Genomic DNA, 14,827 nt, shown 5'->3' on the forward strand with positions numbered 1-14,827 from the left:
AGGACAGAGACGTGGAAGCGATGGACTGTTTTGCATCTAGAAAGATGCACTCCTCCAGGCTTTGAATGCTGGGCGGGCAATTTCCCTTTGGCTCCAGTGGCTGCAATCTGCACCCATTGTTGCGTTATATTTTCCAGAAGCTTCTGACAGACCAGGACTCAGCTCGGGAGGGTTCCTGTGAGACATGACATTTCTCAGAGAGGTATCTTTGCCTCAAGAACTCCCCCCAATACTCTTTGGCAACGTGGCTGAGCACCCCTTAGAGCTGCATGCTGAGCACATGCCTCCCAAGCTCGGTCTCCCAGATCTCCCAGCTTCTCCCTTCGCCTTGGTTGTCACGAGCACTTTCTCTAATACAGTGATTGTGTATTTATTCATTCTTGGGGTCTGCTTCTTGGAAACACTACTTGGAAAAGAGCTAGGTAAATAATAGAGGGAAATAGCAAATTAGAAAAGTGTAAATAATAGGAAGAGTCATTCATCATACTTGTACCTATTTCCCCTAGTTGCTTAGAAGTTTAATCCTAAAACAAGACAATATTCCCTGCACTCTTCCTTCTGTGTTTGTTTCTCATTCAAAAACACAACAAATGAAAAAGACAATTCTTCAGGTGGTTAAAAAGTTTTCATTTATCTCAGTGCTTTGTGGTAATGCTTAAGAAGTACGTTGCTTAGCTATATTAGTTTTATCAGATTAAGTAAAGGCAGTTTTACAACAAACTATAGAGTAAGTTTGCCTGGGTAAGGCCCTATGCCCAGAAATAGTTAATTAGGAAAATACAGATTTATATAACAAAGAGAGAGAAGAAAGATCTACATACCTTATTGGTATTTGTATTGATCCCAACAAGAAAGACAAGTTCAGCAAGGAATAGGCTACAGCACAGATTTTTATGAATTGTTGTCCTGGTGCTTTGAATTTCACTGAAGAACCAGAAGGTGAAAATGCACATGGCAAGGCAAATCAGTGAAATAATTATTCCTAGCTGAGTGATCCTTGTAAGAATATTATAATCTTTAATACCCTAAGGGAAAATAATAATAACACTGTTAAGAGAATAACTCAAAGCTGTCAAAGGAATTATAGCATATAATGAACTTCTTTTTTGGTGAAACATTAATCAAAGTGTTCATAAAATGTAAAAAGTACAAATGTGCATTTAGATGAGAAAGATTTTGTGCTTTAGAAAATGTTCAATATTCAGAGAAATCTGATATAAATCATGTAGCACTTTAACAGTTTCATAATTAATGATTTTTTTCTAGGCATGGCATATATTAGTATATGGTTTTACAATGTTATTGTCATCAGTTTCATGATATTAGAAAGGCAATTCATTATTGTAATATGAAAATGGTTAATTAAAACAGATTTATCAGTAGTAAGAACACGTATTATTTCTAAGCAGTGATTCATCTAAAACATATTAAACAAAGTTATTAAAATGCTGAACACATGGAATATCAAAATATATCAGTATAGTTTAGAGAATTTGAAATAGCTAGAATTGGTTTATTCTAAATGGATGAGTAATATAAACACACACATATATATCACAATGTGCATATATAATGCTCATATATAGTATGTGTACTATATATTAGAAAATATGTTTCTATTTCTATATAAAATGCATTTCTTTTGAGCTGATTCAAACTTATAATGACCCTAGGAGCAGACTGCCCCACCTTTTTCTCTCAAAAGCAACTGATGGATTCAAACCATTAACCTTTTGATTAGTAACCAAGTGCTTAATTCCTGATTTTATATATATTGATGAATATTATAAATGCAGAGAAACAGAATAGAGGCTTCTCTGACTACTTATCATTCAGAAAAAAAAGTCACGTTTAAAATACGACCAACAATAAGTGAGGGCAGATTTATTTAGATATTTCATACCCTGAACAGTGCACTTTAATTGTATGAGGAGATGTACTTGCAATCTAATACAAATCACATAATCAGAAATGATTCACCATAGCGATGGTGCTGTCGGTAAAGCGTTGGGCTGCTAAAGGGAGAAGATGGGAGGTTTAACCCCGTCAATCACTCCACGGGGGAAAGCTGAGACTGTCTGCTCTCATCGAGGTGTATAGTCTTGGAAATCCTAGATAGCGTAAGTATCAGTTGGATTGGACTCCATTGCAATGGGTTTGTGTTATTTGATATATCATAAAAAAGGATACCACTAATGTAAAGGAAACATTGTGAAGCTACTCACCTTAAGCATAATGTGCGTGTTCTAGAACAGCATGAGTGTCTACTAACAGATTGCTAAAATACTGGTCAGCTGTCAAACATTTTTAAGTACCGGTACTTTGTCATTGGTAAACATAACTTTGAATAGCAAGACAAAGGCCCTAAAGCGCAGTGGCACAGAAAATATACAAACGGTCCTTTGAAGCAACCTTAAAAAGTAACAGTCAATGCATGGATAGTTGAATTAGTGAACAACATGCAAGGTAGTGCTTGATTTCCAGAATGAATATGAATGGCCCAAACCCCAGACCAAATATTTCCCAAAAGTCAGGGAGAAATCTAAGATTGAAAAGGAAACAAATAATTTGAGGCTTTAATCAAGCACTGTAGGCTATTTACATTTTACAAAATCTCCCGAATGACCTAGAACAAAACAGAAAAAGTCATAGAGATAGACTTATAATAAGAGGAGGAGTATGCCTTACAATGGAAGGACCAGAAGACATCAAAATGGCAAAATGTGTCAGGTGATTACATCGGCAGGAGGTGTGGGTCTCATTGGAGGACGTCAGCTCACAGCCCTCTGAAGACCAGCTGCCATTCATCGTGTGAGATGAGTACTTCCAAAACGCACACCGACTCTCCTGGGTATCTGACATCTGAAAAAGAGACATTTTACTGATGGGAAAATGATAACAAGTTACATATATGCTATTATTTTTTTCTATTTTTAAAACAGCATTTTGAATATCAATATGATTAATGCCTCTGAAGTGCAACATTGAATAAATATTAATAAAAATGGAATGATACAATTGCTTTAGCAATGGGCCAAAGCATAACATCAACTGAGGGGCAGCCTTAGGCTGCACAGCGTCTCATTTTGCTGTGCTCTACGGAGAGCTGCTTGGAGTCAGAGTTGACTCAATGGCACCGAACCTAACAACTGTTACTTAGTGGTTGAAAGTCTTTCACGTAGTTATGCTTCAGTTATCAATTGTATCTCACAGAATTATTTATTTTATGTACCAAGTAAGCCACAGTGGCCTGAGCTTTCTGACACACCGTGCAGGCCAAATGCAATAAAGCACCGGGGCATTGAGCCCTAGATCTTGGAAGCGCACAACGTCCTCCAAAGGCAGCCCCAGAAGACCAGATGTGAAAATCCCACTAGGTGGATGGACTCTACCTCAAAGACATCGGAACCCATGGAGTTAAGACCTATATTCATGGTGCTTGGGGAAGCAGAAGACAGTTCTACAAAGAATATTAAACTGTCCGTAGGCACACATCATTGACATACTACATTAATGCCCTACATGCTGTATTAAGATAAATATTATTTCAGCAAACCTGTGATAGGTACTGTCAGTGACTATTACTATAAATTTTCTCTGACAACCAACTCCCATTGATTGTGTAAATAGTGTCCAGTCATGAAAGGAATTATTTTGTACAAGTGAATAATTCAGCTATTACAATATGGAGGTAGCCTGCTTTGGCCCAATGTTACTCTCTGAACAGAGCTTTAAAAATTAAATAAAATCAACAATTAGTACAAGGAGCTAAACAATATTGAGGGAAGATCTTTAAGTTCCAAGCAGATGATCAATAAGACTCTCTACCATAATTTAACGAGGAGATCCCAAAGGGAGCCAAAGACCAATTATAAGAATGTAGATCCACGAATAGGCTTCACGCTCCCACTAAATCCTAGCTCCGATTGATTAGCAATTAGCTCTTACATCATGGTCCTGCTCGATACTCACTTTCAGGATGCGAACACAGACGATATGGGCACTATAGGAAAGGATGGTGAAGATATTAGCTGATGCCCTGCTAGAGGATAAAAGCATCTGGGACTAACATCCCTGACTAAAGGATTGTAAATCACAATCTGAAGATGAAGGGGGAATAGGAGCAGGGCTGAAATGTGAGCTTCTGGCTTCCCGAAGGCGATGGATGGCAGCGGAAGCCCCAAATACTGAGAGCTCCAGGAAGGAAGCCTCTGGGGACTGCCTTCATTTATAACAGAAGGATGGAAACAAGCTGGCTGCCAAACAGAGAGCCTTGGAGAAATGACTATTGGAGATCAAAATGATAAACCTGACTTGAACTATTGAAAACTGGTCATCTGATCCATGTCCGAGCTGATCTGTTTCTCAATCTTTCCTGTGTGGGTGTGTGTTTCGCATATTGGGGTTTATCGCTGATGTATTCTGTCATTGTGGGTAGCCTTCTTGAAATTCTGTTATCTGTTTTTCTTATAGAAAACCCAGGTTTGATGAACCTATGAGCGACAGCAAGTAAAATACGGGTTCCTGCGCAGGGGCTGGGGAGGGGGGCATCTAGAGGGAGCGGATGAGTAAAAGGGGGTTTATAGCAAGGAATTCAAGAAGGAAGAGAATGTTTTGAAACTGATTGCAGTAGCAATTATACAACACTACTTGATGGATCTGAACTATGGGATGATATGACATCTGTATTAGTTCCCTGTAAAATGGCTTTGAAAAAAGAATAATTTATTATTAAGTGAAATCAAGCACATACCACTTAAAAGTGGGCCTGATCCATGATTATCACCTATCTCTACTCAAATGTTGACTATCTACTAGAACAAAGTTATTGACTCATCTTTTGGGAATACAATGCTGACCAATAATCAAAAAATGGTTGCTTTAATTATAGCGATGGGGATGAGAAATTATTAAACCAGAAAATATAACATAAATAGTGGAAGAAAATCAGGAGATGGAAACAAAAGCAATGTCACACATAGTTTAGCTACACTGAGGTTAAGAAGATGGTGATTGGCGAATTAGACAATTTCCAAGTTCTCCAAAAGGAATTCGAGGTACTTTAACTATTTACTCATATTATATTGATACTAAGGAAAGAATCAACAATAAATAGATAGAAAATGATGATCAATTTCAAACTTCCTCATTCATTTCTAGGTATATAAAAAAGGAAAGTTACTTATTATCATTTGTGTGTACATAGTTTAATTACATATGAGTTTAAATAAAAATAAGCGTGAAAATATTTCAGCTAATTTCTTCAAAAAATGCTTTTGTACATTAAGTAATCCTTGAACTTTTCTATAATGAAGTACTGATTAAAATAAATCAATATCCAACTTAGTGAAATTTTTATATTAAATTAAAATTTCTATTCAAATACCTCCCTCATTTCACAGGTGACATTTATCTCATTGGTATTATATTGTGATCCTTATTTTGTTAAACTCATTCATTGAATGTATGGAATTTTTAAGAAATAATGTACTTAAATGTAAAACTAAAACTACAACTTTTTTAGAGTCAAGGGAACTAAATTCTATGATATTAATTAGAAAGTTTAAAGACCATTTACATTATAAAATAGTATTTTCTGAAAAATAGTTGAAACCACATTATTTCTTTATTGCAATGTTGAGTCTATTTTTAAAGATATGCTGGACTTCATATGTAATGGAAGTAACACACAAACACAGAACTCACTTCTCTGAATATATCATAATTATAAATAACAACCATGTGAAAAGAAAACTTACCTTTACATGACTTAATGTGAATGCAACGCTTTCAAGTTCATAAAATGTGGGTGGATTTGAACTAATTGACACAGAAATTACTGAAGAGATGACTCTTTCTCCGTCTTCAGAATTATCATCATTTTGAGGCTCCAATAAGTTGTCAGATGAAGACAGCAAGGGTCCGATACTTTTATAATATAAAAATGCCACTGCAGCATTGCCTATCAATCAAAGACACGAATACAGTAAAAGGCTTACAATGCTAACGTGCATTTGCCATCCATACAAAGTTTAGAACTCACCAGACAAGCTTATACTCTAAAGAAACCATTCAAATATAATCATTCGTGAAATGTGGGTCAAAATCAGCCCAGACCTACATCATCAACTCACATTAAGATATATAATCTCTGAACACCATCCAGGTAAACTTGTCATAGAATGAAGCCACCGCTCTGCACAAACTACTTATCCCAAAACAGATTTTTTTGACTGAGAACTAGGAGGTGAAGTGTATTCAATTGAACACGATAAAATTCTGAGTTAGTTCTTCTATGTCAGCGATTCTCAACCTGTGGGTTATAACCCCGTTGGGAATCAAATGACCCTTTCACAGGGGTCACCGATTCATAACAGTAGCAAAATTGCAGCTATGAAGTAGCAGCAAAAATAACTTTATGGCTGGGGAGTCACCACAACATGAGGAACTGGATTAAAGGGTCGCGCCATTAGGAAGGTTGAGAACCACAGTTCTATGTTCAAATATAGAGAAAATGAGCTGAGTGCTTAAAAAAGTTTTGAGTTGAGGAAAACATTTGCCAGGATAAAATAACCTTTTGTTCTTAGAAGAAAAATTGCTTTCATTCACAAATTAATGCATAAAATAAAACCACGACAATAAGCATTGTGTTTGTAACTTAGAACAAGAAAAACGAACTTAGAGTTAAAAAGAGTTGTCAAAATGTCAGTGAATTTAACCTCGTGTCATTGAAATGGATCCTGGTTAACATCGCTGACATTCAATCTTTGGGTAATAAATTAGTACTTTGTAGGGTAACCATTTATTTGCCCCCTTCCACATACAAACACTCATCAAATGCAAGTACATCAGCATAACCCTCAATACCCGAAATGCCAACTTATCAGCACTGAATACAGTATGATTATTTTATTTTTAAACCTGAACACAATAGCGCTAGAAATGGAATTAAAAATTGTCTTAGGTTTGTGGCAGCTGGATATCACAGATATTAAACAACTCAAAGGGGTCTATTATTGTAAAATGTTCTGTTGTTATATCCTGTTCCCTTGTATTTGTGGCACTGAATTACATGCACTAAAATTAAGACTTTATATTCATAATTGACGTTAGGATTTAGAAGCTCTGCTTTATGTTGCTAAGCCCACCCGAGGCCTGCAGGCAAATCAATGCCATAGTTAGAAATTGAGATTCCCACTGAAAAAAGGGAAGCTAGCACTCTGCACTGTGCCCAGTTATTAGGATGGGTTGAGGTAAATTAGAAGTTAGATAAGAGCGTTCTTTTTATATATGATCGTTACCCTTATTGGCTCGACAACTCTGGGTTTGTTTTATTTTTGGTAGGTCGGCACTGAAACAACTAAGGAAGAATTTTATCATGTTGTTGTTCCCTTATGTTTGTGATATCAGAAAATAATATAATAAGCATACATTAACTAAAATAATAAATACAAATATTGGTAATCTCATACAAAACAAAGAAATACTGTACAGACTGGAATCATCCATAGGTTTGACTATCACACTAGTAAATATTGATGGCTACAAGAGAGAATTATAAGTGTGTGTCGTTGTTTATGTTACTGCAGCTTAAATCAGAGAAGGCATCATAAGAGACATTACTTTGGGGTTTACTGAAATTACTTTACATGCATTACATACAATTTTACATTACATACATTTCCCCCCTGAATCGACCGTCTAGAAAATTTATAGCATTGAAATAAACTAAGGTCAGTATAACAGGATGATATACTAAAGTCAGTATAACATGAAGTGGTGAAATTATGATGATTCCATGAGATTATAAAACCGAGGCCTGAAGCAGACCTGAACACCTTCAGGTTAACCTGACCTGGTCCAGAGGATGAGCTAGTGCTTGCGTTAACAATGGTTTTTCAGAAGGTCCTAACAAGAGACACTGACACTCAAATGAAGCTCCAATGTTAGTGGGTTTTTTTTTTTCTTTTTTAATCTACTGATCACTGATTGTCATCCTTTCCAAAAGAAGAAAACAAGAAAAAATCCAACATCAAGTGTTTTTTTGTTGTTGTTCGCTTGTCAGCAGTTTATTTCACAGCCTAAAGTGGATTTGGCTCAGGTGAGCGCAAGTCCGCTCTGGCCTGCCAGCCCCACCCTGCCACCAAAGTCCAAACAAGAAGGGTTGCATGGGGCATGAAGTCCACCTTGGAGCACAAAGGGGGTCTCCGCGGCCTGACCCCCAGCTGCCAGCATGTTAGGAAGGCACTGGGTCCGCAGACACAATTTACACTGGAGGAGGACAGGGTGAGGTTCAGTGTCCAGTGAGGGGCAGTCCAGGCGCTAGGGAACCACGCTTCTTTGCCTTCCCATCTCAGAATGTTTATGGATAAGGGCATGGGGGTTGGAGGGAGGGGCTCCTGGAGGGTCCTCCTTACATGTTGGCCCGCTCACGCTGCAACCGCGAGTTGTAGGCACAGGATACCGTGCTCCAGGCGTCCATGTAGCGGTCCATGCACATGGCGATGCACTTCTGCTCAGAATTATCCAGGGAGCCCCCAGGCTTTCCTATGCACTTCCGGAAGCACTTGTCCGTCATCCTCTGTAGCAACTCCTGCGCGTTGGCGATGGCAATCTGTACTTTCACCTGCTCCATGATGACACCGGGGTCCAGCTTCCAGCCCCCGGAGTTGCCGAAATCTGAGCCGAAGCCACCCTCCATTGCTCCGCAAAGTCATCCGGAGCGCCGCCGCGTGCGCCGACCCGTACTGGCGGCGGAAGCTCCCAACATCAAGTTTTGACTGTGACTTAATAGGGTAGTTAATGTCACATGGAATAGTGTATGTGTTCCCAAATTTCTGTTTTTACCTGTTTTCGGAATGTTATTTCAGTATGTATCCCTTCTCATCATTTTTATTTTCTTTAATTGCAAATGATTTCTCATTAATTCTAAGCCTGCTATATATTTTTTATTATGTAATCAGTTTTATACCTTCTTCACTAAAGTCCATTTAAAGATTCATCAGGGGCTAAAATGGGTGCTTTTGGCACGGTGGCGTAATGGTTTAAGCACTGGCTGCTGGACCGAAAAGTCAGTGGTGCAAAACAACTAGCCACTCCACAGCAGAATGCTGCAGCTGCCTGCCTCCATCAATATTTACAGCCTCAAAGAAGCTATATATGCTTGATGCTTGGTTACTGAAGCTATGAGTGCCATAGCAAAGTGTGGTGAAGAAACTAGATGGTGCCTGGCTCTCAGAAAGAATTGCTTCGGGAATTTTAAAAGCTTGTTTTTTAAACAAACAGTCCCCTAAGTGAGGCATCAAGGAAGTCCAAATGGTAGGGGTAGGCCAGCCTGTGTGATCCAAGGATTGTAAATATTATAGTCCACAACTAAGGAGGGAATGGCATCAGAGGTAAAATTGGGAACATATGGTTTGCAGAAGGCTATGGATGACATTGGAAGCCTAAAATCCATTTGCAGGGTCCCCATATGGATTAAGCCTTGGCGAATGCCCTCTGATCATGGTTGAGGGATATGAGTAGTCCTGCTATCAGACAGAGAGGGTTGTAATGTGATTATGGCAGAGCAGTTAGTTCAAAATGCATTATCTTATCATTTGACCTCCTTTGAGATCCATTTAAAAGTTGTTTCGGTTGATTTAAAAAGGGGGGAGGATACACTTGGGTTAAACCCCAGGTGACTCCCATCTGACCAGGGATGTGTATAGTCTTGCAAACATGCAGAAATCATTGGAAAGGAGATTGTTGCGGATGCAGGTAGGTTAAAATTTAGCACACTATCATTTGATCTTCCTTATGATACATTTAAATTTGTTCTAGTTTGTAATGTTATTTTGATTTATTTTCTAAAGAGTTTTTATCTGTTTTTTTACTTTGTTATGCTAGTTTTTTTCTTCTGTGTACGAAATGCAGATAAGTAAATCTGTAGAGACTTAACTAAATTAATGGTTCCTTAGGGGGATGGCAAGGTGGGTGGGGGGAAGTGGAGAGCTAAAAGTGATGAGAACAAGGATGAAGAGAGTGTTCTCAAACGGATGGTTAAGATGACTGCACAACTCTCTGGATGTGATTGAACTACCGAACTGTATGACATGTGACGCATATGCTGATACAACTGTTTGGAAAACAAAACAAAACTATGTAGCTCTTCCACTCTGTCCGGTAGGGTCTTTCGAGCCAGAATCAACTCAGCGGAAGTGGATTAGAGAGTAAAATCTTGCAGGGTAATTTCTTATCATCTTACCACCAACCCTAGCTCATTATTTATTTATTTACATCTGCCTTCTGTTCTCTTGTATATCTGTTAATGCTACTATAGCTATCTTAGGAATAAGACTATCATAGCCTTCAATGAAATGAAGAGATTTCATATACACGCATTTACTTACTGCAAACCAGTATGCTAAGTGAGTTATAGAGAGAATACAAAATAAAATCTGCAATGAATTATAACTCCTTAGAAAATCATTGTTGGCAAACTGCTTCATTGCTATTTTCACTTGAGAATAACTGACTTACACCTGTTCATTAAGTCTTTATACAGTGTTCTATTTTCATCATAATATTATCCCAATTCCATAAGCAACATGTAAATAAGTACAACATGTAAACTAAAGTTTATCATCTTTTATCATAAGTGTAGCTAAAAACATTGGATCTTCCTGCTTTCATTCTTAACTCTTGTCCCTCATTCTTCTAATTCAGTCAAATAGAAGAATTGTAAGACCCTTGGACCTCTAGGAACCTCCTAAATTTTGCTACTAATCACAGTTTTCAGATTTTCATTAATACATGTATTTTGTGACTAAATGATTAATACCATGTGATCACTGTTGAGTGGGTTGATCATGCTGTGAAACTTGCCTTTGTTTTAAGACATAGTCCTGAAGAAGCACATCTTTTCACCCTGCCTTCTCAAATGTTGATATGATTGTCTCGTTCATGTCAGGGTTTGCAGCGGATCATTATCTATGACAGTGACAATAGGTTTGGCAGCATCTCTTTGAGATACTAATTTGAATGATGTTGACATGCCACTATAATAGATATTTTCCATGTCCTGCCTAACCCCTGTTCCTCAGTTGTTAAGCCTTATACAAATTGTTTTGGAAATTTCCACAGTTTAACACATTCTTTGGATCTGTTCCTAAATGTTAAAAGTGAGCTTAGTTAATTAGAACATGATGTCAACAAGTAAGAACCATACTGACATGGCTTCATTGATTTTTGCTTTGTTTTATGGCTACACTATTGTTTCTTGCAATTTAAGATACCGTAACAAGAACAAATTAACTAGACAATAAAGATGCATTAGGACAAAAATCTCATATCACTGCTGTAAAATAGTAAAAGACGTTTTCCTGAGGATGAATGTGTAGCAATGATGAATGACACACCTTTTCTGAAAATGTGCCCCTCTATTCATGAACCAATTTGCATAATATCTTTTAGTTATATTTATGATCATCCTTGCATTCTTTGAGAAAATAATTATAATTAATATATTTCCAGAGTAATATTTCCTTTACCTCTATTACCATAACAACTATTAAAAGAACTCTCCTATCAGCAGGCACTGTGTTTATAGAGCAGAGAAATGGTTAGGTTCAAATAGTAGCTGTTCACTTGCCTTAAAGAGAATAAGGGAAAGTTGTTTGGGGTTAATTTCTTTGTTAACTCTCCCTCTTTTCTAGTTCTGGGGGTGCATTATTCAAGTATGTTCATGAAGGCAAGTCCCATAGCATCTCTGTTCCTCAGTTTTAATACCCATAAACTAAGAAGTAACATACATAATTATGAAATTGTTTGCCACCATTTGTGTTTTCTGTTAACATATATATGAAATGTATATCAGAAATCACTAGTATTTCTAATATATATCAGAAAACAGACAATTTGAAGGTAGATGAATATGTATGTTTAATACACATTTTAGTTAAGTTGAACAATTTCCTGTTCAAAGCATAAGATGACAAATAGAAGCAAAATCACAAGCTTAAGCCATAAATATATGTCTTTTTGAACATTATCTCTCTGTCTTATTCACACAGTCACACGTTTAGTGTCACAGTGAAGAATCTGAAGGAAAATAAAGAGGGGAATATTGAAAGCATGCTATGCAAATCACAGCCTCCAGTGCATGATGCATAAAGAGTAGTAATATCAAGTCTCTTTGTGTATTTTTACGTGTCTTCACAATATCAGTCAGTTATACAGCTTGATAGTAAAACAAAAAGTATCAAGATATTATCAGCTAAAAATCTTCCCCCACATTTATATCAGAAAGCAAGCAAAGGCAATGATGAAAATGTTATATATAAAAGTCTCAAGTATTTTATTTATAGGAAAGCACAGAAATAATATATATATATATATAGTATAATTAAATGCATATTATACTTTATAAAAAGAGATACTTATATAAGATAATGCCAAGATCTTACCACCCAAATCGTATGCTGTTTTCCTCTTTGGGAATATCTTTACGTAATCTCCATTCATGTTTATTTGGGGATGAAGATGCTCCATTTGATGTGATTCAAAAAAGAAAACTTCAAGAGCTGGAAAAAGCCATGAGAATAATAAATTCATTGAAATTAGTTTAATAAATGTATTGATTTAATTAGAAATACTTTTATTGAACTTTGGTTTTTTTTTCTATAGTAAGTTGGATGAGCATACTCAACATATTTGGTCTTTATAATTTATAGTTTAATACTATTACTAAAATCTTAATTTGGGGTTTCAGCACATCACACTTGGTTTATTTTAGTATTGATTGAATTAAAGCAAGGCTATAATTAAGCTATGCTCAGAGGAGCTTTAAATACTAATTAATAAAATAAAAACAACAACTATAGTAACTTAGAAGACAGTATCTGCTATCATATTTACTAAATAAAGAATTATCTGAATTCTTGAGATTACTTCTGTTACTTGTGAATCTTTGCCTCTTTCAAGCAACAACATCATCAAGAAATGTAAGGCTCCTATATATTATTCAGAAGCTTGCGACCTTAACTTTGAATAACTGGTGAATCCTGATGTGATTAAGACTGTAGTATATCTGTATTGCATAGAAAGATACTAATATAAGAATGTACTAATATCATAAGCGATAATTATTTCAGAAATGTACACTGTTATTCAGAACTCAAATTGATTCCAGATTCTCAATGTCTTATGTATGAGGTTGTATATAGTAGGACAGATTCTAATTTACTATGTTGATTGCTTCATATTATTAAATGTTGAAAATTTTCTAAGCATAAATTTAAATATTTGACATCTAGAAGACCTGTATGTTGCTATCAGTGGTTAAGATAGATCTCAAGTCCTGAGTTGATTGATTCAAAATGACAAGAGTGTAATCTACTGTGAGCATTTAAATGCCGGACAGTTCAGAAACCGGAAAAGATAGAAATGGCAGGAAGGAGGAAGCACTTACATATTTATCCATCTTATCTTACCATACTCATATAACCCATGTGCTAATCATCTCCAGTCATCTCTCCACTGAGAGAAAACAAAAATAAAACTCTCAATATAATCAAAAGTATTTGAAATAATTTTCCTTCTTACTTTAGAATGACTCATTTGGGGGGAAAATTGCTCTGTAATTGACCTTGGATTCTTACCTACATCGCTTGAGTTAGTATCAAATTGAGTGATTTTTCTGAAATTCTGGCAAATGCTTAAAGTTACTTGTTCAGCAGTGTGCATCAGTTTTGTAAGGTGAATTCTTCTACTATTTGGAGATAATTTGTTCCAAGCCATAAATGTATCCCGTTGAACAAAATTATTCATAGTCTTTACAAATTCCTGTAGAAAAAATTACATCTTTCAAAATGTTGAAATATGACACTAACACAAGGATGATTTTAGAGTTACAGCATATCTAAGATTGAAATATAAACAGACTTACAGTCAGGGTTGAATTCGAAAGAGCCTCCTTGGACGAGTTGGTGCTTTGCATGTAACCTAGAAATGTGGATGATTCAGCTAATATTTCTATATATGTAATGATATCCACTGGCGAAAGACCCGTTACAGATTTTCTATAGACTTCTTGCAGCAAAGCCATAGGCTCGCCTATGGGTTTGATCTGAGGAAAAATACAACCAGAAAAAGAAAACCAATGTTGAGTATTGCACACTTAAAATAAATTAAAAACAAAACAAAAAACCTTCTAAAGCTTCTACACATTGATTTAGTATAAAACAATCAATCATAATTTTAGTTAATTTGATTAGATTTTAATCAGCAAAGATTCACTTTTCATAATATTATAAAGTGAAATTTAATTAACTGATATTTGAAGTCTATTGACATTCAAGTTTTCAATCACATAATTTTATGAATCTCCTACTTTATTTGATCTTTGATAAACATTGACTCTGAAGTATAGACTCCAACAGTATTCAGCTCCATTTCCGTAAAACATGGGAAGTTCCCTGAGGTCCAAGGAAATTTTGCTATTTTTCATCCACATTTTGAAAAGGATTTTTCCATTAAACAAAATAATGAAAAAGTAACATAGATTATATATGCAAGGATCTCATCCAATACTTTAGGGGGTTTCAAATTAATTTTATCTGAAATTCAATAAAAAACTTAGATCCCTGTCCATGAAGTTCAAGTGCTGAAAGTGTTCTTCTGAAATGTAATATTGGAAGGATCTTAACTAAAATGAAAATTAAAAAGTAAAATAATCTTTTAATTCAACCCATCTACTTACTTTTGTTAAAGTTTTATTAATATTTGCAGCAATACAAGCATTATCCAAATGGCAGTTGGAATTCACGTTTTCTGTAGAAAGAGAAAA

At 35.9% G+C, this 14,827-nt stretch overlaps 1 protein-coding gene and 1 pseudogene across 1 annotated transcript in view; both read right to left on the bottom strand.

The window, feature by feature from the left end:
• The window catches only part of ADGRL4 (adhesion G protein-coupled receptor L4), a 176,192-nt gene that overhangs the window by 67,425 nt on the left and 93,940 nt on the right, over nt 1–14,827 (bottom strand). Inside the window, exons 4-10 of the mRNA XM_075540139.1 lie at nt 14,741–14,811; nt 13,928–14,107; nt 13,641–13,824; nt 12,447–12,563; nt 5,760–5,962; nt 2,689–2,862; nt 822–1,025 (exon numbers count right to left, since the gene is read on the bottom strand). Of these exons, the coding sequence (XP_075396254.1) occupies nt 822–1,025; nt 2,689–2,862; nt 5,760–5,962; nt 12,447–12,563; nt 13,641–13,824; nt 13,928–14,107; nt 14,741–14,811 (1,133 nt within the window). The remainder of the gene's footprint in view (nt 1–821; nt 1,026–2,688; nt 2,863–5,759; nt 5,963–12,446; nt 12,564–13,640; nt 13,825–13,927; nt 14,108–14,740; nt 14,812–14,827) is intronic.
• On the bottom strand, nt 8,308–8,744 carry LOC142436558 (mitochondrial import inner membrane translocase subunit Tim13 pseudogene; annotated as a pseudogene).

This window comes from Tenrec ecaudatus, chromosome 1 (assembly GCF_050624435.1).
Source record: "Tenrec ecaudatus isolate mTenEca1 chromosome 1, mTenEca1.hap1, whole genome shotgun sequence".
Lineage (NCBI taxonomy): Eukaryota > Metazoa > Chordata > Mammalia > Afrosoricida > Tenrecidae > Tenrec > Tenrec ecaudatus.